This window comes from Anas acuta, chromosome 2, assembly GCF_963932015.1.
Source record: "Anas acuta chromosome 2, bAnaAcu1.1, whole genome shotgun sequence".
Lineage (NCBI taxonomy): Eukaryota > Metazoa > Chordata > Aves > Anseriformes > Anatidae > Anas > Anas acuta.
Window position 1 is genome coordinate 124,649,301 of NC_088980.1, and position 26,874 is coordinate 124,676,174.

The window sequence follows — 26,874 nt, forward strand, 5'->3', positions numbered from 1 at the left end:
CAATGTCAAATTTGGAACTGATAGAGATTTAGTCTACCACAATTGTAAGCCACAATAATTTTAAATCAATTTTTTGAAATCAATTTAGTATGCAATGACCCATTCTCAGTTTCCTTACATTCAGAATTTGTCTAACATCAAAACTCAAACTTTCATCACAAAAACTTTTAAACAGGATGTGTGATTTTTTTTCTTCTTAGGTATGTATGAGCAATGGGACTTAATGCAAGTAACCGGCAGGATCAGAGATGAGCCACCGTGAAGAGCAATGTTTGCAAACTCAGAGTCTGAAGCACTAGTACAGCAAATCTGTCATGGGATTCAACCCTATGCATGGAACTTCAAGGTTTAACCATGTTGACTATGTATAATACTTGCAGATTTCAGTACCAAGCTAAATTATATTATTTTGTTAATGTTTGCTACAGATTCAATCAGCTGGAGAGGTGGATCCACAGAAAGATCAGCAAAGTGAACAGCAAATCACTTTGACATTTTTTGAGATCAAACAGCCCAGTCATTGAAGCAGCCCCACTGTAGTAATTTTCAAGACATTAGTTGTCACTGAGATCTCTGCTTCACTGACAAAATGTGTTGAAATTAATGATCAGTTTATTAATACAGAGATGCAAATAAAAAAAATAACCCATAGAAAACTTTAAAGATTCAAGAGTTCTTGAATAAAAATTCAAGAGTTCTTGCTTGATAAAACATGAATGGAACATCCTTAATAGATGCATATATCATCAGCAAACAACCTTCCCTCCATTGACAAAGCCCTAAGAGAACCTATCCTTCATATATCAGACACAGGCAACAAGACCATCTAGCTGAACAATAAACCTGATCTCGCTTGCATGTTCCAGTAGCAGTGTTTCTCCAGAGGAGCTCTCAGGAAGAACAGGTACAGTTAAAGCATGAGCTGTAGAGCTTCTACTTTCATATCCAATTCCAGTCAACAGGATGTAGACTTAAGACTATACTCCTTGTGTATCTCTTTTATTACTAATCAGTCATTTGGGTATAAACTATGTATATCGACAGAAATGTTTCCGAACTTGTTTTGCTGTTACCTTTTGCCTTACACAGTAACAGCATGGACCAAGGGCAAAAACATGAAGAGAACACTCTTTCCTTCCATGAGAGTAACTAAAGGTTTTGTTTCAAAGCCTTTTCTTTCTTGGAAAGAAAGCAACTGAACATCAGTGACCTTTTCAGGCAGGATAATACACTGATATCCTCTGTCTAGGCAACGTCAAATCTGCATTGGGCTTCCTTCTCAGGCACCTAGTAAGAGAAAGGCAGCAGATGCAGCACTCAAGTTTACAAGCACATTATGATGCACTAGCCAGGCACTTCCTACAGAACATGAACCAAATGCATTACAGTACCATTAGGACCACTTCTTCAGGTGATGAGAGTGTTGCTTAGATACTAAAATACCCTCTCAGCTGTATGAATATAACAGGGAGCAGAATCTAGCCTACTGGACTTACTGTGTGCGGTATCCTCTTGTGCTCATTAGTACTAACAGTCTGCATTCCCAGGTGAAACACCATCCTGTCTTGTACCTAACAGAGAGATCTTGGTCAAAGAAACTGTCATAGTATCTACTCATCTATTCTTTCACAGTATTGTCAGATAAACTTCTTTCCTTTTCCTTTTCTTTTTCCATCTTCTGCTACTTCCCCCATTGTCCATCTAGCTCTGGTTTCCTAAAACATTACATACTTTCAGTTCTCAGTTGTTGAATAAAGCTCCTCCCTTACATATGTGTACCTGAAATTGCTTCCACAGCAAAATTTGCATTGGAAGTTTGCATTTGCAAGTTCCATAATCAAAGTATCTTTCAAATGGCACTTGCAGAAAAGATTTCTTCTTTTCATGTAGACTACCAAGAAGCTTTAGGAGTGGCTATATGTGTTAGGGATCTAAAGCCACAAACAGCTTTTGGTTTGTGTATTGTAATTGCAGAGTGTTTATCTCTCCCAGTCTTTTTCTGTCTTTTGTGTATACACACACAAAGAGCAGAACAAACAAAAACAATGTTCACACCATTGTCTTCATTTTCACAGAAACTATTCTAACTTCTGACTACCAATTTTAAGAAATCTCCACATTTACCTACTGACTGTTGCAAAAGTAGCAGCCTGTCCAATTAGGAATGAATTAAAGAGAGACCTGATTGCAGGATTTGATCCACTAGTGTACTACCCCAATTTTAAGCCTATCTAATGACTTGGCAGTCAGAAAAGTCACAGTGGCCCATAGGCAAAATACCACACTGGTAATCCTGCCCTGGGTCATATACCTTTGGGCTGTCTGGTTCTTGCAGTTACTAAAGCCTAAGTGCTTTTTGATGCAGCAAGTCTATTCAGCAGTTACTGTTTTAGATTTTGATAATCCTGATAGCATTCATGACTACCACCCACTTGGGTAATGTGAGGGGAAACTCTGAGCAGATGAAGTGTTTTACAGGCTCTCTGGACTAAGTGGTGAAAAGAAGGAATGGAATGAATAACCCCAACAGGAGTGCTGGTAGTGCCAAACCATGAACAAATATTTCCCTTAATACTCCCGTTATGTTAAGTGACAGAGTGACAGTTACATTTGTCATTACATATGGCTCCAGCAGACGATTACTAGACCCAAGCCCACTGCAGCACCAGGAGCACAGGCTCTGCTGGCCATCCAGAGGGACAGAACTGCAGTGGGAGCCGCAGTAAACCCCGTTGGCTTCAGGAAAAGGCTTCTCATGCACAGAGAAAACCCTGATCTGGGATACAACAAGGACTGGGCTTGGGTGGTGCTGAAAGCTCCATGCCTGCAACTGCAGCAAGGGCCATCCCTGTTTAGCACTACTCAGTAACCATGGCCACTCCTTTCTCTAGGGCTGAATTGGTCCCTTTCACACATTGCTGTAGCAGCGATGGATAAATACCCAAATGTACACATAGAGACAGACTGTGGAATAAATGAACATTGGAAAATAATCAAAACCATATTGCTTCAGACAGTAAAAATGACACTAGACGAGAAGTGCAACAAAAACACAACACAGCAGGCTTGTTATTAGGTGGCTGATTTCTTTCTACTCTGTTGCTATGTGAAAAACTAACACAAGCATTGGGGAAACTGGTTATACAAGGGAAACAGTGAGAGATGACAGAAAATACTGTCAAATGCAGAAAATAAGCCAGAAAAAATGCAAGAAATAAGTCTAATCAAATTTACCAAATAGTAGTTGTTGGAGTTATTTTACAACTCATAAAAATAGGGCAGTTTTAATGTGTACTGTTTCTGTTAAAACAATCCAGCATAAAACCATCTATATGGCATTATAATGTTCACCGAGTGCCAAGAATGATATCACAAACTAAACTAACAAATCCATAACATACACTAATCATTTGACTGTGCATGAAGTATTATTTTAAAATGGTATTAACCATGTCTGATAGTTTTCAAAAATTATTACCATTGCGACTTTCTAAACAGGCATTGACATGAAAAAATAAAGATGCTAAAGATATATATATTTTTTAATGATAAAAAAAAAATGCCATGGTACACAAGACTGCAGCTAAGAGTTCACATCAGCAAAATGAAATAACTTCAGATAATGGAATGAAAACCCTAACAGATCGAAATGTTAACAATTATATAAATGCAGCAACCTGAATATTTCTTAGAGAAAGCAACAATCATCACCTTGTAACGTGAACTATTGAAGAAAAATATTTTTAAATCTATACATATTTTCTTAAGCAATGTAGCTTTCACATAGGCCTCCACCACTGAAATAATTTCATCATCCACTGCTTCCAATCATTAAAAGTGCATGCAGCTTTCTAAAGCCTTCCAGTGACTTGGTTGCAACAAAAATAATTACTACTTTAAAAGCAATCACTTTTTTCTTAGGACTGACATGCTGTTTACTTACAGACTTCCCATTTATTCCCTGGGGATCTTCCATTGAAGATTTCTTCTTCCAAATTACATATGGACTATTAGTTACAGTGAGGTTCAAACAGTCACCTTCCACACCTGGGGAAAAGACAGTACCACACAGCTGTATTAATTAATTGGCATGAAATTAAAAGCTGATCTTTCCATCTGAAAATTTCCATTAGCTAACACATATTCATAAGTTAGGAGCAGATTTCTTCAACGAATTGGATTAATCTATAGAATAAATATATACGCTTGAGCTGTTTATTACAGATCTACAGGAGCCAAAAGCAGTCAGCAAGAGCTCTGTTGCGCTTGCTGTCAGCAGACAAATAAAAGTGAGCCAGAAACTCCTCCATGGCCATTATTTCTGTGCCAATGATACACGAAGGCTTATTTTTTCCTCTTTCTGTGAAGTTCAGCTTCTCCATATTATCTATCAATGTCAATTGTACTATAATGCTAAGAGGAAATAATATCAAAGAAATATGATTGTAGATTGGGCCAGGATAAAAGAAAAAATCCATGAAGTTTTCAAAATGTTACCCTCAAGCAAAGGATATTATTATACTAAATCTCTTCAAGTTTACATTAGGTTATAGTCCTAACCCCGTACATTATAAATACCGGATGCTTTGTGTTCTCTCACCTTTGGAAACCATGTTCTTTGATGTTAAAAATAACAGTGAAGTACTAAGGCAAATTAATAAATGCTTATCCCCCTCAACAGACATCAGCTCAGAATACAGTTTCCTTACAGAGACAATTTTCTTTAGAATAATACAAGGTGACCTTCCTAAAATTTAGAACTAATCATTCAAATAAATCAATCAAATCTAACAAAAATATTCTTTAGACAAAATGTCACTTTTTTAATAGGGGTAATTACAGTCTGCTAAAGGATAATCAAAACATAAAGCTTTTTTTTTTTTTTTTTTTTTTTTTAATCTTGTGTACTCGGAGATTTGATTATAGCATTTTATTCATCTATGACAATGGACGATCTGATAGCCTGCAGATATTCAGTTTGTCCTTACATATTAAAGATACATGTATGTTTCAGGATCAGGATCCATAATGTTATTCTACATCTTTCTACCTGAATGGAATTTTTTGCAAGAAAGAAAAATCCCTTCAGGACGAGTTGTTCTGTGCACTATAAATTTATACCAGACACTATTCATTGCACAAATTCAGCTACTTTTATAAAATTTAAACATTAAGAAAGTGTTAACAGGTCCAATCCACACCCTAAGGAAGATGTTAATATGAAACATGTTTCTGTAACACGTCCACTCCCTTGTTTCTGGTTTACAATTGAGAGACTAATCCAGTCCTGCTCCTGCTGAGAACAATGGCTAATCTGAAATATTTCAGTGAGATCAGGGTTTGGTGCTCATATTTGTTCTGACAACAGATAATAGGTTAGAAAATGATTCAGGGCTTTGAAAAGTGACAATTAAAATTATGGGGGGAGAAGAGAAGAATTTCTTTTAACTTAAAAAATAAATAAATAGCAAAGAGAAGAAAACAGATCTCTGACAATGCCTCACTCCTAAGCAATGACTGACATCTGTTTCAAAAACTCTTTTATTGCAAAATTCAATAAATGGAAAAACCGCACTAGCTGAAAGTCTGCCACTTCAGCGAGGGAGTAAAATGGAGCCTTTTCTAATGGAAAAATATTCAAAAGTCAATTGATGTAATGCTGGTATGTGGATGACCTGACAGATTTTCAGATCAGCAATGCTCTCTTTACTAATGGAAAGAAAACTTTACCAAGACTGGTGATCGTCTGCATTTAAAATGCATTTACTATTAAAGCCCATAAGGAAAAAGCATATATTCTTTAGTGTATACTGTAGTTCAATTGTAATTAGACAACGTAACTTGCAGAAGCTGCTGGGGGAGCATTATCTCTCTCTGGGAGAGGTTCCTATAACACATCAGCATCAAAAGAGTCCACTATTGCTCTGGCATATTTTGCCCCTCCAGGTCATTACAAAGGAGATTTAAGAAATGGTCCTATATATACCCTCCCCATTTTAGGGGCAAAGACTTGTCTTCCTCGGCAGATACTAGAGACCTCTGGCAGCAGAATCAAGACAGCGTTAACATGAGGGTTTAGACATTAATGCAGGACAGCTGATTTACAAAGTAATTAAGTAATTTTGATTAAAAAAAAATAAAAATCAACTTTTAAACTTAAACAAGAGCAACTTTGTTATCCCTATTATAATTGTCATTTTGGGTTATTCTTAACTCTTAGTAAAGCTTTATGAAAACTAATTAAATTCCCTTGGGTTGTTAATGTATCAAAAATTACATCTAAATTACATAGAGTATCTATTACAGAGAAGTTGTTATATGCAAAATATGCCATTGAATATGAGGGAAAATACCTCAAATTATTGAGAAAGACAAGATCTAAATTGAAAGGAAGCCATGAACATACATATCCTCTTTTATTTTTCTCTACTACTTTTGAAATAATTTGCTTGGTTAAATATTATTATTAAATACATGATGGTAGCAGTTGGAGTCCAACCAGATAAAGAAACACTCATGCACCAGGAGCAATAACCAGCATCCCCCTTTTCCAAGCAGCTATTACCATTTTTAAGGGGAATAAAAACACAAAGAGCAAAGAAGCACACAAAGCGGCTCACTGTGGGTTTTATTCCCTTCTTTCTGAAACGCTATCCAACACTGCACGATTGTCTCTGCATGCACAGATCATAATGCCTGCCTTTGCAGTCAGGCATGGTGAGGTTGCCCAAGGCTCGCTGGCCAGGCTGACGAGGTGGGCCAGCAGCTTCACTGAGCTCCTTGTCCCATAACAGCTGTCCCTGTCCCCACTCCTCTGCTGTGTGCTAATCACCTACCTGGAAATCTGACCAAACCAAACACATCTGACCAAATATTAAGCACACTCCGGACACACTGAAATAATCTCTGAGGACTGGACAATGACGGTGGAGATGATGTCTTGCAGAGATGTCAATAAACGTAAGGGTTTTACCAAAAAGTATCTTGCCATGGCTTACTCCCAGCACTTACCAATGATGATGTTTAAGGATACTTAACGCGACTTCTTATGCTTGCCGAGCTGTTCTCCATAAAAGCTTTGCATTTCCCATGCAAGCCTTACTCTCCCATTAACATATGCATCTCAGAGCTGTCTCAGGGCTGCCATAACATACATTCAGCTGCAGTGAGCCTCTACGGAAACTAACTGCAATCAGAAACAGCAGGAACACAACGATACCTTGAGCCACCTTCCGATTCCCATCTCCAAGAATGCCTGAAGGAGAGATTAAATATTCCTCCCTTTTCCTGTGACAGCGGTAGAGCTGCTCTGATGCAGAACCTCCTGGCTAGTCATGCCATTGCAAAACTCTCCAAGATGAGGTCACTTTTAGTATTAGCTGTGCTCTTTTTTCGTCTTGCTTCCTTTTTTTTTTTCTCTAAATTGCCAAACTAATCCTGCTTTCTCATGAACTGGTAGGATTTTCTAATACTGACTACATAAAGATTGCATGTTCCCAAACCATACTCATTTGCTAAAAGAGAATAATAAAATAATAGCCACACATGTTTTATCATTGTGTGTAGAAAGAAAGAAGGAAGTTATAAGGCTGAGTGAAATGTGATTTTTTTTTTTTAATTTTTCTTTTTAACTACTTAGGTGATAGCCTGTGATATTTTATGGTTAATGTTGGGAACGTGATGGTTTTGATTTTAGGTGCTATATTTGGGAAGTTTCCTTTTTAGCACTTGGTAAAGGATCACTACATTTACTACATTCCCAGGTAGGTCTCTTGCTCCCGCTTCCTTTTAAGGTGTTAAATTTGGCAGATATACTGTGTAGTATTTAGAAAACAATTATTTCCAAATGCAAGGAAAGAAACTTGCCAAGTGTAACAGCTAAAAACCAAAAAAAAAAAAAAAAAAAAAAAAAAAGTGTGAGAGAGAGGGAAAGGAAATAAAGAGGAAGAGGGAAAGATATTATATTTAAAAAAAAAAAAAAAGTAGAGACATTTCAGCAGCTTTATAAACAATTAAATCCAGTGCTTGGACTGAAGACCACCTTTGATTCAGCCTGGAACTCCTGCAGATGCAATACAGCATCCTCCCTTCCAGTGAGCCTCAGGGACTACAGTAAAACAGAGAGGTGCCCAGATGTGCAGGACATAACACGCACATCTGCTGGAAGACATCCCGCACCATCTGCAATGCTAATGTTGAACTAAATGTAGACTGTGGGCCAGCTTCAAAACTCTCTATGGACATGCAGCCTGCAGGTAACACCCTACAACAGCACATGAGGTAGGTCACTGCTTTTGCATGCCTATAAACATCCACGTCCATCTCAATTCACCTTTGTTCCAGTAACCCTGACCAGAAATGCATGCAATGCATTCATGGCTGGCATAAACTTCCACAGAAGAGTGCTGAAAAAATTGAATGTTATTGGTTTATTGGTAAGCTTTCCTTTCTAAACAAAGAATAAACACTCCCAGTGCCCTGGTCAGGCATGTGTTAATCCCATGGCAATAACACTTGCTGCAATATCTGGGTCTGTACCAAAATAATCTCATTCTTTGTGAGTCAGTACTATAAATTAGACATCTAGATATTTTTTCTATCTGGGTGAATCCCTTTTAACTTTAAAATAGAGAAATTTTCAATTAAACCCCAAAATTATGGTGTTTTCTTAATGTTTTTAATCTCAACAAAAACAAACATTACTTCTGAAGACACATGAGGCCTCATCAACCTATACAGCTTGTGTTACTGGGTCAAAATAATAGACAGAGGACCAGGAAGAAAGAAAATGGGAAAGGAGCGCTATGAAAACAAGGAATGCAACCCAGGCAAATTATATTAGTGACAGACTGGGAAATATAACTGTACTACATTTTAAATCTAGGTTATATTTACAAAATTGTTAGAATACAGTACCCTAAGGATATCTTGAAAACATTTGACAATAGACCTAGTGTTACATTTCTCCCATTATGTCTAACAAGCTTGCTTTGAGAATACAAGGACCAAGATACTGGTTCAGACCAAAAATCCTTCTGGTCCCCTCTCTGGCAATGAGCACAGAAGAGCAAGAACAGGACAAGCATATGTCATTTCCCCTATATTTTCCCAGCTTCTTGCTACTTCAGCTCAGAGAACTTACTGAGCCTGATGTAGTTATCTGTCCTGACACCCTCGACAGAGCTCTCTCGTCTGTCTTCCTCTTGATCCCATGTAAACTTTTTGGATTCCTAACAAATCTGAACATTCACTCTTGGGGAACAGGGAACAGGAGCATTTCTGAGCACCAATCTTTTCTTGTAACTATCTTTGGTGCTAAGATCACATTCCTGAATGGTGAGGGTCAACTCAGTACCCATCACTTTTCATGTACAGCTACAGCTGTTGGCTCAAGGTCTAGCAGCTTACATTTCTCTACACATAATTGTATTTGTCTTTGTATTTGCTAGTGACCTGTCTCATAATGTCCTTGCACAGTTCTTCACAGTCTGCTCTCACTGTTATTCACTTCAGTTGCTTAGGAATAATTTGCTGATTTAAATTGATAACCTGAAATATCTTCCATTCAAGTGGAAAAGACCCAGAAAAAAAAATGATTGTGCCTGATTAGCACACTTATTCAAACTAAGCTATTTGAAGAAACAGGAATTAGAATAGTGTAAAATTTCTAGAAGAAATTTCTTCTATTCCAGAAGAAATAAGCAAACAAGATGGCATGTTTATCAAATAATGGAATTCTGACTGCTAATTTCAGCAAGCTCATGAAAGCTCTCTGGTCTTCTAAAGTTGGAAAAGACTTGGTCAAACACAAAGAAACTGCTCCTGAGGAAGAGAAAGAAACACCCCCAAAATAGTGACAAAAACTGCCAGAACATCAGAGAGGGGCAAAATGTGGGGCAAAATTCCAAAAGTGAGGTTATTATTTTACCACTCTTTTTACAAGTTCTACAACTGAAATACAACTGGTTCAGCAAATGTCTTGATAAAGTTTTAGTGCTGATTGTTTCATCTACAATGGCCAGGAATGGTTTAAATTGCCAAGAGGAATGAGGTCCTAGTGAATATGTGCATCAGGTATCAAAACGTGTGCCAACGATGGCAGAACTGCCTTGTTCATCTCCTTGGAAGAGGCACCAAACAGGCAGGCTGTGTTAAGAAGCTCCACAAAGAGCCAAAGTGAGAGAGACACATACATATATAATTTTAAAGCAATAATGTTATTCTAAAAGTAGAGCTTTCCAAACATAGCAAAAGATCATATTTTTCATTGAACACTGAATACATATGAAAGTCTAACTGTGAAACAATGTTAAAATTATACTGGCAACTTGCTTGCCAGATTTCTTTTTAATGACTTACAAAATTAATATGATGTTTATACTACCCAGTTGGATCGACTTTATTTGTATCTGAAATGTAGTTTGAAACTGTTCAGCAAAGAAAAACACTAACTGTTTAGAGTGAGAAATAAAGAATATTCTTTTTAGGTGAAAACATAAGGGACACTTATGCTTTTAAAAATTGTTAAAATCACCATTTACAACCCAAATTCTGTCCCTCAAATAAGGATTAAATAACTTTCCTCTAAGCATCCAAAGGATCTTACCAAAAATGACAAGAGCCCCTACTTTTCCTGGATTTTTCAATGTATTACTAATAAAGAGAACAAAAAGAGAATGCAATAGCCAATTCCTTAGCTTGTGAGGTTTTTGAGCAATTGAATCTTTTTCTGCATTTAATGTATCAAATATACTAAAAAAAAAGCCAGTAGATCCACAGATTATCACTAACTATTAGACTAAGTATCATGGTTAATTAAGAATATGAAATACACACATGCTAAATGTTGAGCTACGAACCACAATATGCAACTGGAATACTTGCTTAGCTAAGGAAAGAAGTGCAAGATGCTTCACATACAAAGTTTACTTTCAACTTGTGTGGTTCTGTGCAGTGTTTCTAATAAGTAATAATTATATATGTACTTTAGGAAGCCTTTCTACACCCATTAAAAATTTAGATTAAAGGTAGGGCATTACTTATTTTACACATGCTTTTAAAGTAGTTTGTAAAATATATGCAAGTCTATAAAAGTTTGTGGCCTAACAACAAACAACTGTACCACTACTGCACATCACAGTACAAACAAGTAAGGGTTTGCTAATTATAATTAACACAAGTCACATGTAAAAGTTGTAAGGCTTACACGGAGCAATTAAATGTAATTTTCTTTCTTTCTTTTTTTTTTTTTTTTTAATAATAATATATATATTTTTTAACTTCTATTCATTTTTTAAAATAAATCAGATGGATTTGGATTTGAAATCACAATAACCTACATTAAAGCCCAAGCTTCCACCATTCTAGTTAAAGTATTTAAGTAAGGAACACTATCAGCACTATTTTCAGCAGTGAAAGCCATAGCAGAAGAAATATACCCAGAAAGCAGAAAAATATACCCAAATAGGATGGGTTAGAGAAAACATGTTTTAGTGTGTCATGCTGGTTATGGAAAGCTAACACTCAACCAGAAAACTCATAGGCGAGGTGGCTGTGCCCCAGTCACTGCATGTCCCAGCACATGGGACCCAAGCACTGGACTAGAGCCAGATTGCTTCGGGGCTCACTCAGGCACTGGGAGCAGTGTAGATGTATGCACATGGGCTACCCAGCCCACCCAACCCCCAGCTGCCTCCCCATGGGACTAACACAGGTGTCCCCCCATGCATGCCACTTCCAGCATCCACCCTGGACCAACCAACAACTGAGATGCAGGTGAACGTAAGCACCAGTGGCCTTTCTTACATATTCATGAGTAAGGCTGAGGATGCTGCTGTTTTGTTTACCTTCCTACATGCTCTGTATGATGAGAAATGTTCACCGTCTCTCAAGGTCAAGACAAATGTTCATGGCTAAATCACAACTTTCACATACTGCAAAAAGCATCTTATCTGCAATCTATATAACAGATCAAATGCTAGAATTTATGCTTTCAACTACAAATATTTCTACTTGATATCATGCAGTAAAGTTCTATCTTTATTTACAGTGGGTGTGAGTTTCACTAGTAGGTGGAAGAAGCCTATTTTCTCCATTTGGACTCACCTATGAAAATGGAAAAAGGAAGATATTTTTCCTATTTTATTATTATTATGATTTTTTCTCTTTCAATCTCTGTGAAAGCCCAATTGAAAGTGAATGAACAGCCCTAAGCCTGTGAAAACCAGAAGGCTGTATCACTGAACTGTCAAAGTTGTCAACATGAAGTCCAGTGGGATATTTAAAGGCACCTTGGGAAGTTAAACATCCATAGCCATTTATCCCTATTTATTTATTTGCACTGCAAGAACCCTTATGAATAACATTAAGCACCCAGCTGTGCCTTTACTTACCTAAATACCTTCGGAAGCCTGACCCACGGTGACCAAAAATACCAACAATCCACTAACTAAAAAGTTATCTTTAAAACATTGGTGATGTTATATTTACCTAACGGCAATGCAAGCTGTCCTTCAGATCCTTCTGCTATGACTTTTGGATCTCGCCTCTCAGCAGGCAATCCCAGAGCCCTGCTCCATCCGCATCACATCTCTGCAGTCCCATCTGGGCTGCCCAGGCAGTGGCAGTGACCGTTGTCCCTTGTTCAGAGCCACGAAGGAGCTGCCTGTGGGGCTGCCCTGCTCTGAGTGGGTACAGGGTGGAGGCACCGTCTGGGAGCTCTCTTCCCTGGCCAGCAGTCATTTCTTATGAAACTAAAACCTCACTAATAAATCTTTGCCAAATTTGGACAATTGGTGTGAATATTAGAGGGGAGGAGAAGGAAGTGATTGTGAGAGCATTTGTAGGACTCCCAGTTCCTTGGGAAACAATGCTTAAAAATATTTATAAATGATGGTTTGTACAACTTTGTCATATTTCTTGCTTGACAGATGACGTTCTGCTCCTCTGATTTCTGCCAAACTCTGTTTTCGTGCAAATAAATTCAATAAATCATCATTTTTAACATAATAAAAACTGAAAACTTAAGAGTTAGGAACCTTGATAAATAGGTTCTGCTTACATAACTACACAATGATGCATTTTGTGTTTTTGGTTAGCACAAAATATACCAGGTTAGTCAAACGGCAGTATTTAGTTCCCACTCTCCACATTTCAAAACTGTTTTGGTCAATGTGAATTACTTTTACATACACACATGAAAAAATTACAAAGTGAGAAGCACAACTGAAGTTCTTCAAGCCATTAAAATCAACGTGTCCTCTAGCAACAGCTACACTTGTAACAAGTTTGCTTATCCTAATACTCTTGTAATCTTTTCTACCATCACAGTTCATGATAAAACTGCACTTATTGTTATATATCACTGTCTAAGTAACACACTAAAAATGAAAAACATAGCAGGTGATAGATAGCTTTAATCCATATGATATTAGATGTACAATTTGTTATAAAATATTACTGTTTCATCAAATAATATTAGAAATAAATTATATAAAATAGTATTTTGTAATAAAGGAGAAAGTAAAGAATGTATTGCATTAAAATTCTGAGCATAATGTTTCTCTTTCCTTTGAGAACTGTATAGAAACTAAAAATAATAAATTTATCTACACGATACCATGCAATCCTCCTCAATATTTAGATGATAAAGAACTCAAGCCTGAGTAATTGCAAGTCAGAAACTTCAGGAATTAAGCCAATTGCCCTAAGTGTCAGTAGGTGTGACTTGCTATGGAAACAACAAAGGAAGGACAGAGAAACAACTTAGAGTAGGAAAAGCTTTAAAAAGCATATGAAGTACCCAGCTGTGGCTTGCTTGATTTTAAGGACTTTACACACAATTTCCGTTCGTGTGAATAAAAAGAGCTTTCTCACAGCTCACTTCATTATAAGGGTAGCTGCAAAAATGCAGACCCACCTCCCAGGCTGGGAGCTCACCCCAGTGATTTTTCTGGGATGCCCGGCACGACAGGGCCCCACTGCCCATAGACCCCTTGGGCTGCCACAGGAATTGTCCCACATGCTACAGGACAGCTCAAGAGCTTGCTGTCACATCTCCAGATCTGGTCAAACATTGGTCTGAGGCCTTCTTTATGAGATGGTGATATCTTGGCCTGATTCATAGAAATTAATGGTAAACTCATTGCTACTGTTTCCATGGTTGTGTGGTATGATTAGTACTTGGAGACAGAGTGAGAAGTGATGCTGTGTCACAAAGAGGTTAAAAAATGTAAAATGGCATTAAAAGCGTCTAGACATTTGAGAAATCATTATCAAGTGATGTTTGATATATTAGGTTAAACACAGAAAGATAGAAAGAGTAGAGATGAAAGGAAGGAAAAACTCTAGCCTCTTACTCCAATTTAATCCCTTAATTTTATATCACTTTCCCTCTCTCTAAATCTAGAAGGAAAGGCTATTTTGAGCATTAATATTTATGGATTCTGTAATTAGGTAGTTGAATGAAAGAAACAGAGAAAATAACCTCAAATTCTCTAAATGCACAGGATGCAGGAGGCCCCAATTTCTGCCTGACTTGAAGAACTTTTCAAATGACCTTCGAAGATTTAAAAATTCTCCTGCCAGAGGAGCCCACCCCTCACCCAGCACCAAGCAACAGGAGTTGCAGCACAAGCAGGGTAGTCCCATCAACAAGAAAGAGTGGCCTGCTTCCTCCTTTTTCTTCCTACTTTTTTTATGACACAGTTTACATGCAGATACAGAAGGAAATTAGAAATGAAATGTCAGGCCTGGAAGAAATAACAGAGCTGTCAGGAACCAGTGACTTAGTTTTTGCTTAGAGGGCTTGTAAACATTTTTAGTGATTCTATTACAAATTCAGCAAAAGGGTACTGCCTGGGAGCTGAAGATGCTGAACCATTCATTAAGACTAATCTATACATTTTGAAAGTTTGCTCAAGGGCACAGATACCTGCAGTTTACCTTACACTCAAATCCATAGCAGAATAAGATGTTTCCAGGCTAGCACAAAGGTCTGGGGGGTGTCCTGACTAATCTTAAATAGGCCAGCTCCGTCTATGAGTTGTAGTCCTCAGTTAGGGACATTTCCATATGTACTGTCCTTCTGCCTCCTATTTTCTGGTGCAGACAACCTGCTCCATGGCTGCTCTGTGATCCTACAACTGCACTCACTGTGGTTCATGCTTACACAGCTCTTGGCAGAGAATGAACAGCTCTAATCTGGAAATTGTTTCGTAGGGACTTTCCACACACCACATTCTCTGTTTAAAAAAAGAGGGAAATCATAGTTCTCGCAGCACTGAATGACCGATTTCTCTCCTTATAGCCTTTTTTATTTATTTAAAAACACTATGGAAAGTGTGAGTATTCAAAGGCAGAGACTGCAATGCTGCCATTTGTAATGTCAGTGCTAGGTTAAAGGTTGGACCAGATGATCTTGGAGGTCTTTTCTAACCTGAATGATTCTATGGTTATGTGATTCTAATGCATTTTGTTAGAGCATGTGAGGCCATGAAAGTATTTTGCTGCTAGAAGCAAATGTGCACTACGCTTCCCTTTGCAATTTAAATGCAACACTATGTTCCTCAGAGCCTTAATAAATAAATAAATAAATAAAAATAAAAACCACCAAACTAATGTTAACCAAAACAATGTTATATTTTAATAATTGAAGAAATTCTAAAGTATTTCCAGCAAAAGGAATCCTCGACTCCTGGAACTAAGAACAGCCAGAAAGCACCCCGCAGCCAGGCGCATCCAAGCACCTTTCCGCAGGGGAGCAGAGGAGGGGGATGCCCGCGGTGCAGCCCCCGTCCCTGCCTTCTCTGCCCCTGAACGAGCCGCTGGGCAATGCGGGAATGCTGGGCAGCGAACTGGGGGAGCGCCCTCACTCCTCCTCGTCCCCTTCCTCCTCCGGCCCACCTGGGCGCCGTCAGCGGCCGCCCAAGCCCCCGGGGACCGTGCCGTGGCGCTCGGCCGTCGTGGCCCGGCACCGGCCGCCTCTCCCGGTCCGTCGGAGGAGGAGGAGGAGGAGGAAGAGGAGGAGGAGGAGCCGTGGACACCTCCCCTGGCACTCGCCGCGCTCCTAGCCGGCAGGCCGGGGGACAGCGCGCAAGGCGGCCGTGTGAACCGCACCGAAGCCCCCGCAGATTTTTTTGCCCGCAAACCCGCGTTCAGCGAAGCCAAGCCCCCCGGGCCCCCCCGGACCCCCAACCCGTCCTCCCCTTCCCACCGGGGCTCCCGCAGCCGCGCCCCTCCCCGCCTCCAGTCTTGCAGCGCTGCGCACCCGCGGAGCCCCCCGCAGCCCCCGGCACGGCTCGGCACGGCTCGGCACGGCTCGGCACGGCTCGGCATGGCTCGGCACGCACTTACTCCGCGGGGCCTCCCGGGTAGAGGCTCGGGCCCGGCGGCTCCCCAGGCGCGGTAAGTGGCGAGGAGCCGCGCTGGGCGGGGAGGGGTTTCGCCGAGGAAACTTCCCCGGAGCCGAGCGGAGCGGTGCAGCTCGACTGCCCGCCTCCTGTTCTTCCTCCTCCTTCTCTTCCTCCTCCTCCTCCTCCTCCTCCTCCCGCCGCCGCCGCCGCCTCGCCCGGCGGCAGCACCGCGCCTGCCCGGCCGCGCCGCGCTGCTGCTGCTTTCCGTTCCCGGGGCTGCAAATAGTCAGCCGCTTTTTTTTTTTTTTTTTTATTGTTATGAGTGGTGTTTTGAAAGGGAAGGTAGTGCGGAGGAAGGGAAGGATGGGCAGCGGAGGATCCCGACTTCCCGCAGTGCCGTGGGTGCAGCCCCGCCGCGGTACCCGCAGCATCCCCGGCCGGTGGGGATGCACCGCTCTTGGGAAAGATTGTCCCTGATGGAGGAGAAGAGTGAGTCCGGGGAGCAAGGACAGCATGGGAAGAGTGTAGGAAGCTGTGCTGTGATGAACGTGGCACCTGACCCCTCGCGTTATCCCCAGGTTCAGGGCTGGTGCGCAGCATCCTCTCCTCAGTACCTGCGAAGAGAGAAAGTATGGGGTTGATTCTCCGGGTCTTGTACTTCAGGTACGAAGTCAGTGCAAAGCAGTGGTGAAACATTCTTTTTGCTTGTCCGTGCAGGGGGTATGAACTTAAACTCAGCATGAAGCACTGGCATCTGAGTCTAAAGTTAATGAGTGCCCTCTTCCATTCGGCAGGTTGGTCCCTGAGGAAGGAACACAGCTGGTGATTTTTTAACATGTACTATTAAAGACCAGCACTGCAGTCCAGGCCTCATTCTGCCTTTCTTCTTTCCTGAAGTGAAAGGTGTGCTTCCCTAGACAAGCAAAATAATAATAATAAAAAATAATAATAAAAAAGTTGCCATTGCTTCAAGCTCTTCCACATATTTCAAACATTTCCTTGTCTTCAATGCATACTCCTCAGCTATTTTCCTTTTCTAGATCTTCGATGACAATTTCAGAAAGTACAAAACATCTCTCTGACTATAGAGAAAGTGAGATCTTGTCCCCACAAACATTTATAATGTGTACCTTAAACATTGGTACACAAGCAACATCTTTCAAATCAATAGAGTATCTAGCTGTTTTTCTTAAAGGATCCCAATCAATTGGAATCTATTTTTCCTTCTTAATGATTTTATGGGATTTTCCTCACTTGTTTCTTCTCTAGTATAGCCATCCTGTCAACTAAAGGGTGAGGGTGAAGTAAAATGACAAGTATGGGGCCATGTACAAGCACACTGACAAGCTGAGACAAAGTGCAGGGTTGTTTTTTTTTGTTTGTTTGTTTTTTAAATAAATTAATACATTAGGCCATACTTTTGACTTATTAGATACTGGATATTTTTATGTGTATATGTAATTATTTTTCATTAAATTATATCTAGTTCCACACAATTTTAAGATACTAAACTGAGCTTACTCTAATTCACGTTAAATCCGGTAGTTGCAGTCACATTGTTCCATGACAATGGGATCATGCTAAGAAATAAAAGATCACACTACCTTTGGTGAGAATTTTTATACTGCAGGAAAGCAGAAAAAATTGTCCTAACATACCTGGGGGGAGAATGTGATCTACAGGTTGTAAAAATTGTGGTCTATAGCCACACTTAAGAGAAGGTGACATCATATGTCCACCTTCTCCCTTCTAGCAGAACATGAAATGGAAAAGAGCACATATGGGTCTATAAAAAGCTCTGGAAGCAAGAAGGGACAACAGGACTTCTGTAACATCCTATCTCCTGGACTCATGGTATAGATGTCTGCAACCTAAATTCTACATTGTATGGAGAAATTTCTTCAGAAATTCACAACCTTTGACTGAACAGATGGTTGAATATCCACTCAGTGATACAGCCTTTCCTCACAGTCAGGTGTAGGGCATCAGTCCAAATTCTCTCCTTTTTCACCTAGAAGTCTTAACTGCTACAAACTCAGAGATTCAGATTCCATTTACTAATTTTGATGAAGTAGTAGAGTATGCAACAACCCTACACGTGTCCAAAATACATAAGAAAGTCTTTGCCAGAGCACATCTAAGACCCCAAGGGATGCACTTACTTTAGTGTGGGAAACCTAGGAATAAAAAATGAGCATGAGCTCCAGAGTGAAGTATAAGTGTTACACAGACCTGTGAGGATGTTGGAAACATGGCCCCAGAGAGGACTATGCTCTCTTGAGAGGTGTGAGACTGCTTATCAAAGTGAAAGTGTAGACCTCATTCCTGTTGCCCCGGACAATATGGTGGCGAGTGTTTTGGATCTCCTTAGGTTTGACTTTACAGTATTTCTGTTGGCCTTCCCCTTCTGCAGGTTTGACAGTTGTTCGTGTTGTAAGAAGAATCAATTGAAACCTATATAATTTTTAAGCACTAAGTTAAAAATCAGCATAAATATCATTCACACTGGTTGATTGATAAACATGTCTTATAGATCAAAATGTTTAAATTTTGTTTAAAATAGCACTCATATTACCCTCTTACTTCCTAGAGTCCAGCCTCAGGAGTTGTCAAGCATCTGCTGTATCCACTGGAATAAAAACAAGTTATGCTCCTTCCCTTTCCAGGAGCTGTCATGTAACCTGCTGCAATTCGCCCCCTTATCTGTAGTAGAAACCTTTGAAATGTTAAGTGGTTACTACAACCTATAGTTTATCTAAAAACAATTTGGGGCTTTCTTATACAGCTAAAGAATTTAAGTAGGAATAGTGAGAAAATTTATTCAGACTGACAATTCAGAGTCCTGCAGATCAGAATACCAGTGCCTTTGAGAGCTGACAGGAGCTCCAATGTAAACGGTTCCTTTTCTGTTATTCTTTCACTCCTCAAAACAAGCACCTCTCCAGATCTGAGAGCTCCTGGCAGGTATGATGAACGGCAAATCCTAATGAGGGATCTGGTTTGGCTAGAAGTGTTAGGACTTAGCACACTGTACAAATTCTCATCTGAAATAGGAGTATCAGGAGCCAATTTCTTGAACATAATTTATTCCAGACACTAGCTGGAATAAACAGCATTCTGTAACCTCCTCAGATACTTTGCCAGTAGGGAGCTGTCTTTACACTTCTTTCAACTAAGTTAGTGATCCAAATACAAAATTCATCACTCAAGAACACAATGTGGTTTTACAGACTTGAGGATTTGAGTTCATTACCATAGACATTATTGTGCCTATCTGTATGTTTTTCCTTCTGTGTCAGATCTTCTGTAGCATGCTGCTTGCCTTGCCCTGAACAGTAAAAACAACAGCACTCAGCCCATCATGCGGTTTAACTTTCTAGAAGCAACTTGAGCGTACACTCAGTTTCTAAAATACTCATTGTTTTACTTAAGTGAACTTTCATGCTGGAAAGGGAGTATAAAAATTGAACCTCCTTAGTAAGTGTTTTATTGCCTGCCTCAGAGTCCTTTTGGTTTCTTTCAGAAATAGAACGGAAATTTTCATTCTTTTGCCCCTAGCCCCCTGCACAATGTATGGAAATGAGCTAGATGTTGTCCCAGCACGGTCATTATGAACAAAAGTGTTGCCATGAGTGCAAACATGATGACCAGTGCAAGTCAGTAGACTAGTAAAACCAAGCCTTTCAGTTCCATTCAGATGTTGTCTTCAGCTACACCTAGATGCAACTAAAAGCAAAGTCCAACACATGGAATTTTTATTAATAGAAGAAATACAGGATTCAAAGAGAGAGTTTCTAATGAAACATGGAAACCTTTCTGAGGCAGTTGCTACTTACTTCCTCTGAGTTCTGGTGAATTTTGAGCTTTTTTTTTTTTTTTTTTCAGTGTCTGTAAATTCATCTGCTTTCTAAGACCCAACATTGTAAACACTTGTGTTTGTAATTTTAGTGGAACAGTTTACTAGTTCTGAGTACATAGATTTGCAGAAGTTCCTTCCATGAAATAACTGTCTAAAACCATGTTATAGAGTAGATTATCAATGAAATCCTATTCTATTGCGTTTTATATTTTAAAATTTCTGCTGATTTTTATTGTGTCTTTGCTCTTCCCGATGTTCATTAAGATCTTCAAGCTGACTACTGCATCTGAAATGGAATAATACCCTTAGCTTTCCTCCCTTTAAGAATGTGATCACAGTCAAGGTTCTTCAGCAGTAAAGGCCTGAAATTAGAAGCCTGTGTATGTAACAAAGATACTGATGGAAAGCTGAACTGTTCAGAGTGACAAGCCACTTGTTTAAGGTCATATTCTGCAAACATGGACTTGTACATCAGTTTTGTGTGAGACTACTCATGGAAGCAGTCTAGCACAGTGACTAAGGCAAATTTGGAACGGCAGTTTACCGAACACCAGATTTCAATCAAAGGTGCCTTATCTGGAATCTTGGAAAACTTCTTTGTGTTTAATGTGCCTCATTTTCTTCAGAACATTATGTCTCCATTTAACTCCTAACAGTCCAAGAGGCCGGGCTGTATAATTTAATCATCTTGTTTACGATTTAAGTCTTGCTTATCTATCATTACTGTATCCTCAGAAAGATTATATATACCCTCAGGAAGAAAATTGCATGGTATATTCAAGACAATTGTGTTTATAAAAGTGTGTTCAAATGGTTTTATCATTTTGCCTGCAAAACTCCTTGAAAACTTAAATTTACAATGGAAGTATTTCTAGTAATGATCAGAAAATAAAAGAACAGTGTAATCTTAATAAATGAAAGGATATGAAGTCATTGCAGCACATTTCTGACAGATTAATAGGAAAAAAAAAGGAAAACAACACACATCCTCAGGTGTCTGGGGGAAAATGTTTGAATTTAAGATTACCTTTTTAGAATTTGTTCAGGTCTCTTCTCGGCGCACTTCTGGAGTTATTCCAGAAAGCGAATTAATAGTGAAGAAATTTAACGAAACGGTGAATTTTTAAAAGTCAGTGATCCAAGTTAATGATCCCATGATCCAACTGAAGCCTGCAAGTGCACTAAGAACAAACCAGGGAACAGGGAAAAAAAAATCTGTGCTGGGCAAAAGAGCTTCCGGCAGAGTTCTCTTGTGTTTTTCGTTTGTTTTATTTGTTTGGGGGTGGGCTGGGGGGTGTCTTTTTTTTTTTTTTTTTTTTTTTTTTTGGCGCACCGGACACGAGGACGGGGCGGGAGCCGGAGGGATGTGCTGGGGACGGTCACCACCTCCCTGCCTCTAGCCCAGGGGCTCCTCCAGCTCACCCCGGCCGCGGAGCCGGACTGGGCGACAGAGCTGGGGGTGGCAACCAGGCACTCCGGGAAATTATCCGTTTTCACACAACCCGGGCCGATCCCGTGGTCTGGCAGAGGTAATGTCCGGTAGCACCTTGGGGGGGCTGCTACTGGAGCAATACAATCAGTGGCTTCTTACGCCACAGAGAAAACTAGGAGATCAAATAGGGAAAACAAACAAACAAACAAACAAAAAGCAAACAAAATAAAAAAACACAAAACCACCTTTTCGGCTGGAAACTGAGTCATTGCTCCTGCTCAGTAATATCCCAGACACGAGTATCTAATGTGCCCCTGATCCCTGATTCACTGTTTGCAGCGATTGCCAATGGGAGCGTTCGGGCTTTGAAGTTATGGAAATTGTCTTCGCAGGCATTAGTCGGTATTTTAATAGCTCTCATTCTGGCTCGCTTGCTGCAGGATTTAGAAAAGCCAAAAATTCAGCGCTCTTCCGGGGCATCTAAAACGTTAGGTCCGTCCTCCGAGAGGCAATTCGACGTGAGGCCAAGTGCGGAGAGACGAAATGAGTGCATGTGTTCAAAATTACATTTTCGGCAGAAATTAAGATCCACCGGTCCGCGTTTAAATGCGAGGTGGGACAACGGCGGGGGCGGGGGGGCTCGGTGTGCAGGAAACATCACTGGGAAACCTGGAATGTAACAGCGAGGATCAAAAGTTAATGGCCTATTTGATGTGAAAAGTGAGCCGGGGATGGCGGAGAGCGGGAGCGAAAAGAGCCGCCGGGACGCACGCAGGGCGCCCGCACCGCCGGACGATCCGCGTCCCGTGCAAGTAGCTAAACCAAAAATACAGCGCAGGTAGGAGCGCATCTGGGGCGGGTTAGCCTTTCGTCCGGTGAATTGAGCCTTCCCGGAGGAGCGGCAGGGCGGAGAGCCGGCTCCGCGCATCTCCGCGCATCTCTCCGCGCCTTGTTCGGCCGCTCCCCGGCGTACCGCAGGGTGCTGCGCGGGTGCCGCGCGGGGAGGCGCAGCCAGCGCAAGGCGCGCAAGGGGCTGCGCGGCTCCGGGAGGGCAGAGGGTGCTGGAAGCATCCCTCCTGCCTGCACTCCTCCTGTGCCAGCCCCTGTCAGAGCCTGCTGAAAACCCAAGTCTGTGTTTGCGCGTAATTTAAGACAAGCGGAGAATCCCCGAGGAGGAGACCGTTTGCTGCGCCGCATCGCCAGGCCACGGTCGCAGCTCGCCAAAACTGGGGGCACTGGATGGAGCCGTCTCCTTGCTGATAAAGCTAGGGAAAAAAAAATATATATATATATGTATGTGTATATGTATATGTATATATATATATGTATATGTTCGCCGCTGGTGCAATCAACATATTTCGGCCACGCCAGTGTGCTTAATTGCATTTTTCTAGAAATAACGCTCTCCCTTGTACCGTTTAATTTCTCCTGCTCTAGCATACGCTTTGAATTAAAACCGTTGACAAGATTGTAACGAAAATACTGATTGATGTAAACATGGCCTGAAACAAATCCACACCTGATTCTGTTTCTCTGACGATGCTGATTAAAGCCAACCCCCGCCTTCCCCCGAGCCCGGCCAAGGTCTTCAGCTTCCAGAAAAACTCCTTGCCGGGGCGCAACGGTGGCAGGGAGCGAGCGCCCGGGGAGATGCGCAGAAGAGTAGCATTTGATGCGCCTGGGGGTCCCCGGATAGATTTGGAGAAACATTAAGTACAGTGGGGGCAGTCGTTTTCTCCCTCGTTGGTCTCATCCCATTCGGCTCCCGAGAGAAGTCTGCAGGCAGCCCATTGCCAGCGCTAGAATGAAAAGGCGAAGGAAAGCCAAAAATGCCTGTGGTCTCCGTAAACTACATTAAATCGCGGGAGTTTTATATTTAGGTTGATAATGAAGCGCGTAAAACGGTAGATAAAAATCAGTTGCTATGGACCGTCTAGGATTTCGTATGTTTTTATTAATTTTCATAGGAGATTTGAAGGTTTACGGGATCTCGGTGCTACAAGCGGGCGCTGCGGCGGAGCTCGCCCTCGGAGGGAGCAGCGGAGCCGACGGGGAGCTCTCGGGGCGACCTTTTTGCAGCCTCCCTGCCACCAGCACCGTTCAGCCCCGGCCCTGGAGCACAGCTCCCTCCGGCTGCCCCCAAGCCCAAGCCCTTGCCGAGCGCGCAGCCACCGCGGGGCGCGGAGGTCATGGGGAACATCCGCGGTGAGGAGCCCAGCGGCCCTTCCCCTCCTCGGAGGGGGGTCTGGCAACATGAGGCTTCCCCCTGGGGGTTGTGTTCTGTCTTTTTGTTAATGACACTGTGCGCTTTTTATATTTGTTTTCTGAAAAAAAAAAAAAATCTCTATAATTGGAAATACACTAATTTTGAGGGGCTGAAAAGCCCCGTTCACAAGGGCTGGCTTTGCAGCTGAGCACGTTCTCGCAAGGGCGTCCACCTAAGTCCCGAAGCAAAACCTAAAATCCCCGAGCGACCTCGTCATAGGGGTATGGCGGAACCCCCTGCCCTGTGTAGGGCTCCCCCCAGCACCGTGCGGGCACAGACAGTGCGTGGCTGCACCCAGGGGCTCCTCTGCAAGCGGCGCTCCGGGCTGCGCGGGCTTGTGCGGGGCTGCGCGGGGTTGGCTCGCCCGAGAGGGCGCGCAGGGGGTCGGCGGGTCAAGCAGGTGTTCCCGGCTCCCAGGAGCTACTGTGTCGGTGTGACTGCGCGGGCTTCACCGGCCGTGTTATTTATTTATTTATTTATTTATTTTTCCGTGCATTTTGGGATGATTTAACTGATCTCCGTGTTCCACAGAGAGCGGTCCATCGCCTTACGCTTTGCCCCGCGCGTTGCCTTCAGCAGCGCACCTCTCGCCGCCTGAATTCCTCTGCGCTGCTCTCCAGGCTGGTTCCCTCTCGTATCCCATTTTCCACGGGGAATTTATACACACAGCCGCACACGCTTCTTTCCAGGCGGCCAATGAACAGGGTTTCGAAGCGGGTAGCCTCCTTTGTTTAACGAAGCGGCATCATTAGCTCCCCATTAGCTGGCAGCGTCACAGCTCACGTCATCAGTCCAAATCACTGCGTTCTCACTCTCGCCGCGCTGCTCCCCTAAGGAAGCTGCCGGTTTTCTTAGCCCGCCAGCGACAGAACCTAAGCCGCACCGGAGTGTTTAATCCGGTGTAGATATTTAATGTCATACCGATGGCTGGTTGCGGAGAGACCTGCCGGATGAGCAAAGCGGGGTTTGGATCCAAAGCCACCCTTAGGTGGCGGTTCGCAAGCAGCCCGGGTGGCTCCTAGGCTGAGATTCACCTTTATCGTTTTATAGTAAATAATAGGAAGAATTTTAAGAGCAGACCCCATTCTTCCGCGCGTACGTTGTTTTCTATTGCATTATGCTTCGTACAAAGGAAGAATAGAAAAGGCAGTTTCTGTGTTAGGGTGTTAGAATGGTTTCAAGTTATCATTTGCGGCAAGGACCATGTTCAGGGAAGGGGGTTTTGCTTGCCAGACACTCAGAAGCGTGCAAAGAAAATCAAACCCAGCAACAATCAAAGTAACAACAAAATACCCTAACCAAACAAGCCCAAAACCCCAACAAACCAAACCAAACCAAAAACAAAGCAAAAAGGCAACAGCAACAATAAACAGAAGATACCAATAAACCTTAAAAAAATAGTTTAAGATCTATCTTAGAACACTGTTACTGTACATAGAAAGTTGAACTATCCTCCAGGCACCAACAAACGTTTCTGAATAAAATACGAAAGCGGGGAGAGAGAAATGTGCTGAGACTGTGCTTGTCTGATATGCTTGTTCGCTTCTATGGCTAACTCTTCATGTGTGGGGTAACAAATACCCATCTCAAAATTGCCAAACGACACTCTCTCCGCTATGCAAATAAAAATACAGAACATATTACTCCTATAGTTTATGCCCAGTTTAGTATCAAGGATTCTGACGGCCAGAATATGCAAAGCGGTGGATTTCTCCCTTCCCGACTGGTGACACCCACGTATGACTTGAGTGTGTGCATGCCTGTGCACCATAGGATACGACGATGTGGAAAATGCATTATTTCCTGAAAGAGTAAACAATCATCTTGTTCAAATAATCCGGTTTTTGCTGTGTTTTGTGGGTGGAGGAGTGCTTACCTCAGGTCTACTCAGGTTTCCCAAGTATAACAAGTCTGTAAACATTGCAAATCATCTTCGTGAAGTATTGGGTTGAATTCTGAAAATCTAGAAATAGACACGTACTGCTTTTTTTTTATTATTATTATTTTTTAATAATAATAATAATAATAATAGATTTGAAGAACACGCCGTTAAAGAAAAATATAGTGAAGGGGAAAAGTAAAGGAAGAGAAATTGAAATGGTGTTGGAAAAGTCTTGGCTCTGGTAGGCAAGGAAACACTCTATCTTCTTCCAGCGTCACTTGATGAGACCATAAAGAGACCGATATTGTGCATTTTCTCAGAGTTTTCCAATATGCCACACACATATAACACTAGCAAGTTTCGACAGCTATTGCCAGTACTCGAATAGGTTTCCCTCAAGTGAAGAAATGCATCTTTAAGTGGGAAATCTGCCATGGGCTAACCACAGTCAGAGATGTCTGCTGGGATAAACAATATTGTTAATTCCTTCAAGCTCCATCTGTGGAAATGATAAAGTACAGCCATTATGGAAGACTGCAAGGTTAAATTAATTAGGTTCCTCCATTATGCTGCAGTCTTCTGAAGATGATTGCTATTTCCCTCTTAAATGCCATTATTCCTAGGTCTATCTAGCAGCTGATGCAATTAAAGTGAACATAATGTAAATTTAACAACACAAATAACACTTTCCTCCACGTATGCTTGAATGGCTCATGCAAGGGCTATATCGCAAGCTTCAGCTTCACCCAGTAAACATCTGATGTAACCTAAAAAAAATAAAATCAAACAAACCAGTGTGTATTTGGATACTTTTCTTCTGCGAATTCTTGGATCAATACTTTTGTTTCATGTTTTCATGTTCTCAGTAATGTTAAAGGATCCAGTTACAAACTCTTGCCAGTAAGAAAGAAAATATGCCCCGCTGTGCACCCTCCTAAACACTTCTAAGAAATAGTGTTTTCTTTTCATTTGGAATGACAATTTTGTTTGCCTGCTCTGCCACGGCGAGGGAGACTATAGATTATGAGCAGACACATTTAATTCCGCACCGCATCGCCGGCGGCTGCCGGAGTTGACACGCGT

General features: G+C 41.4%; 1 protein-coding gene across 12 annotated transcripts in view; it reads right to left on the reverse strand.

Moving 5' to 3' along the window:
- The window catches only part of EYA1 (EYA transcriptional coactivator and phosphatase 1), a 162,570-nt gene extending 145,752 nt beyond the window's left edge, over window positions 1–16,818 (reverse strand). For 3 of the 12 annotated variants that reach the window (XM_068672081.1, XM_068672076.1, XM_068672072.1), the window contains exons 1-2: window positions 16,354–16,545; window positions 3,944–4,047 (exon numbers count right to left, since the gene is read on the reverse strand). In XM_068672081.1, coding sequence (XP_068528182.1) covers window positions 3,944–3,976 — 33 coding nt within the window. In that variant the 5' untranslated portion in view covers window positions 3,977–4,047; window positions 16,354–16,545. Of the gene's footprint in view, window positions 1–3,943; window positions 4,048–16,353 lie in introns of those variants that run through there. The other 9 variants (XM_068672080.1, XM_068672075.1, XM_068672071.1 and 6 more) reach the window with 5 other exon arrangements.
- Between the last annotated feature and the right edge of the window lie 10,056 nt (window positions 16,819–26,874).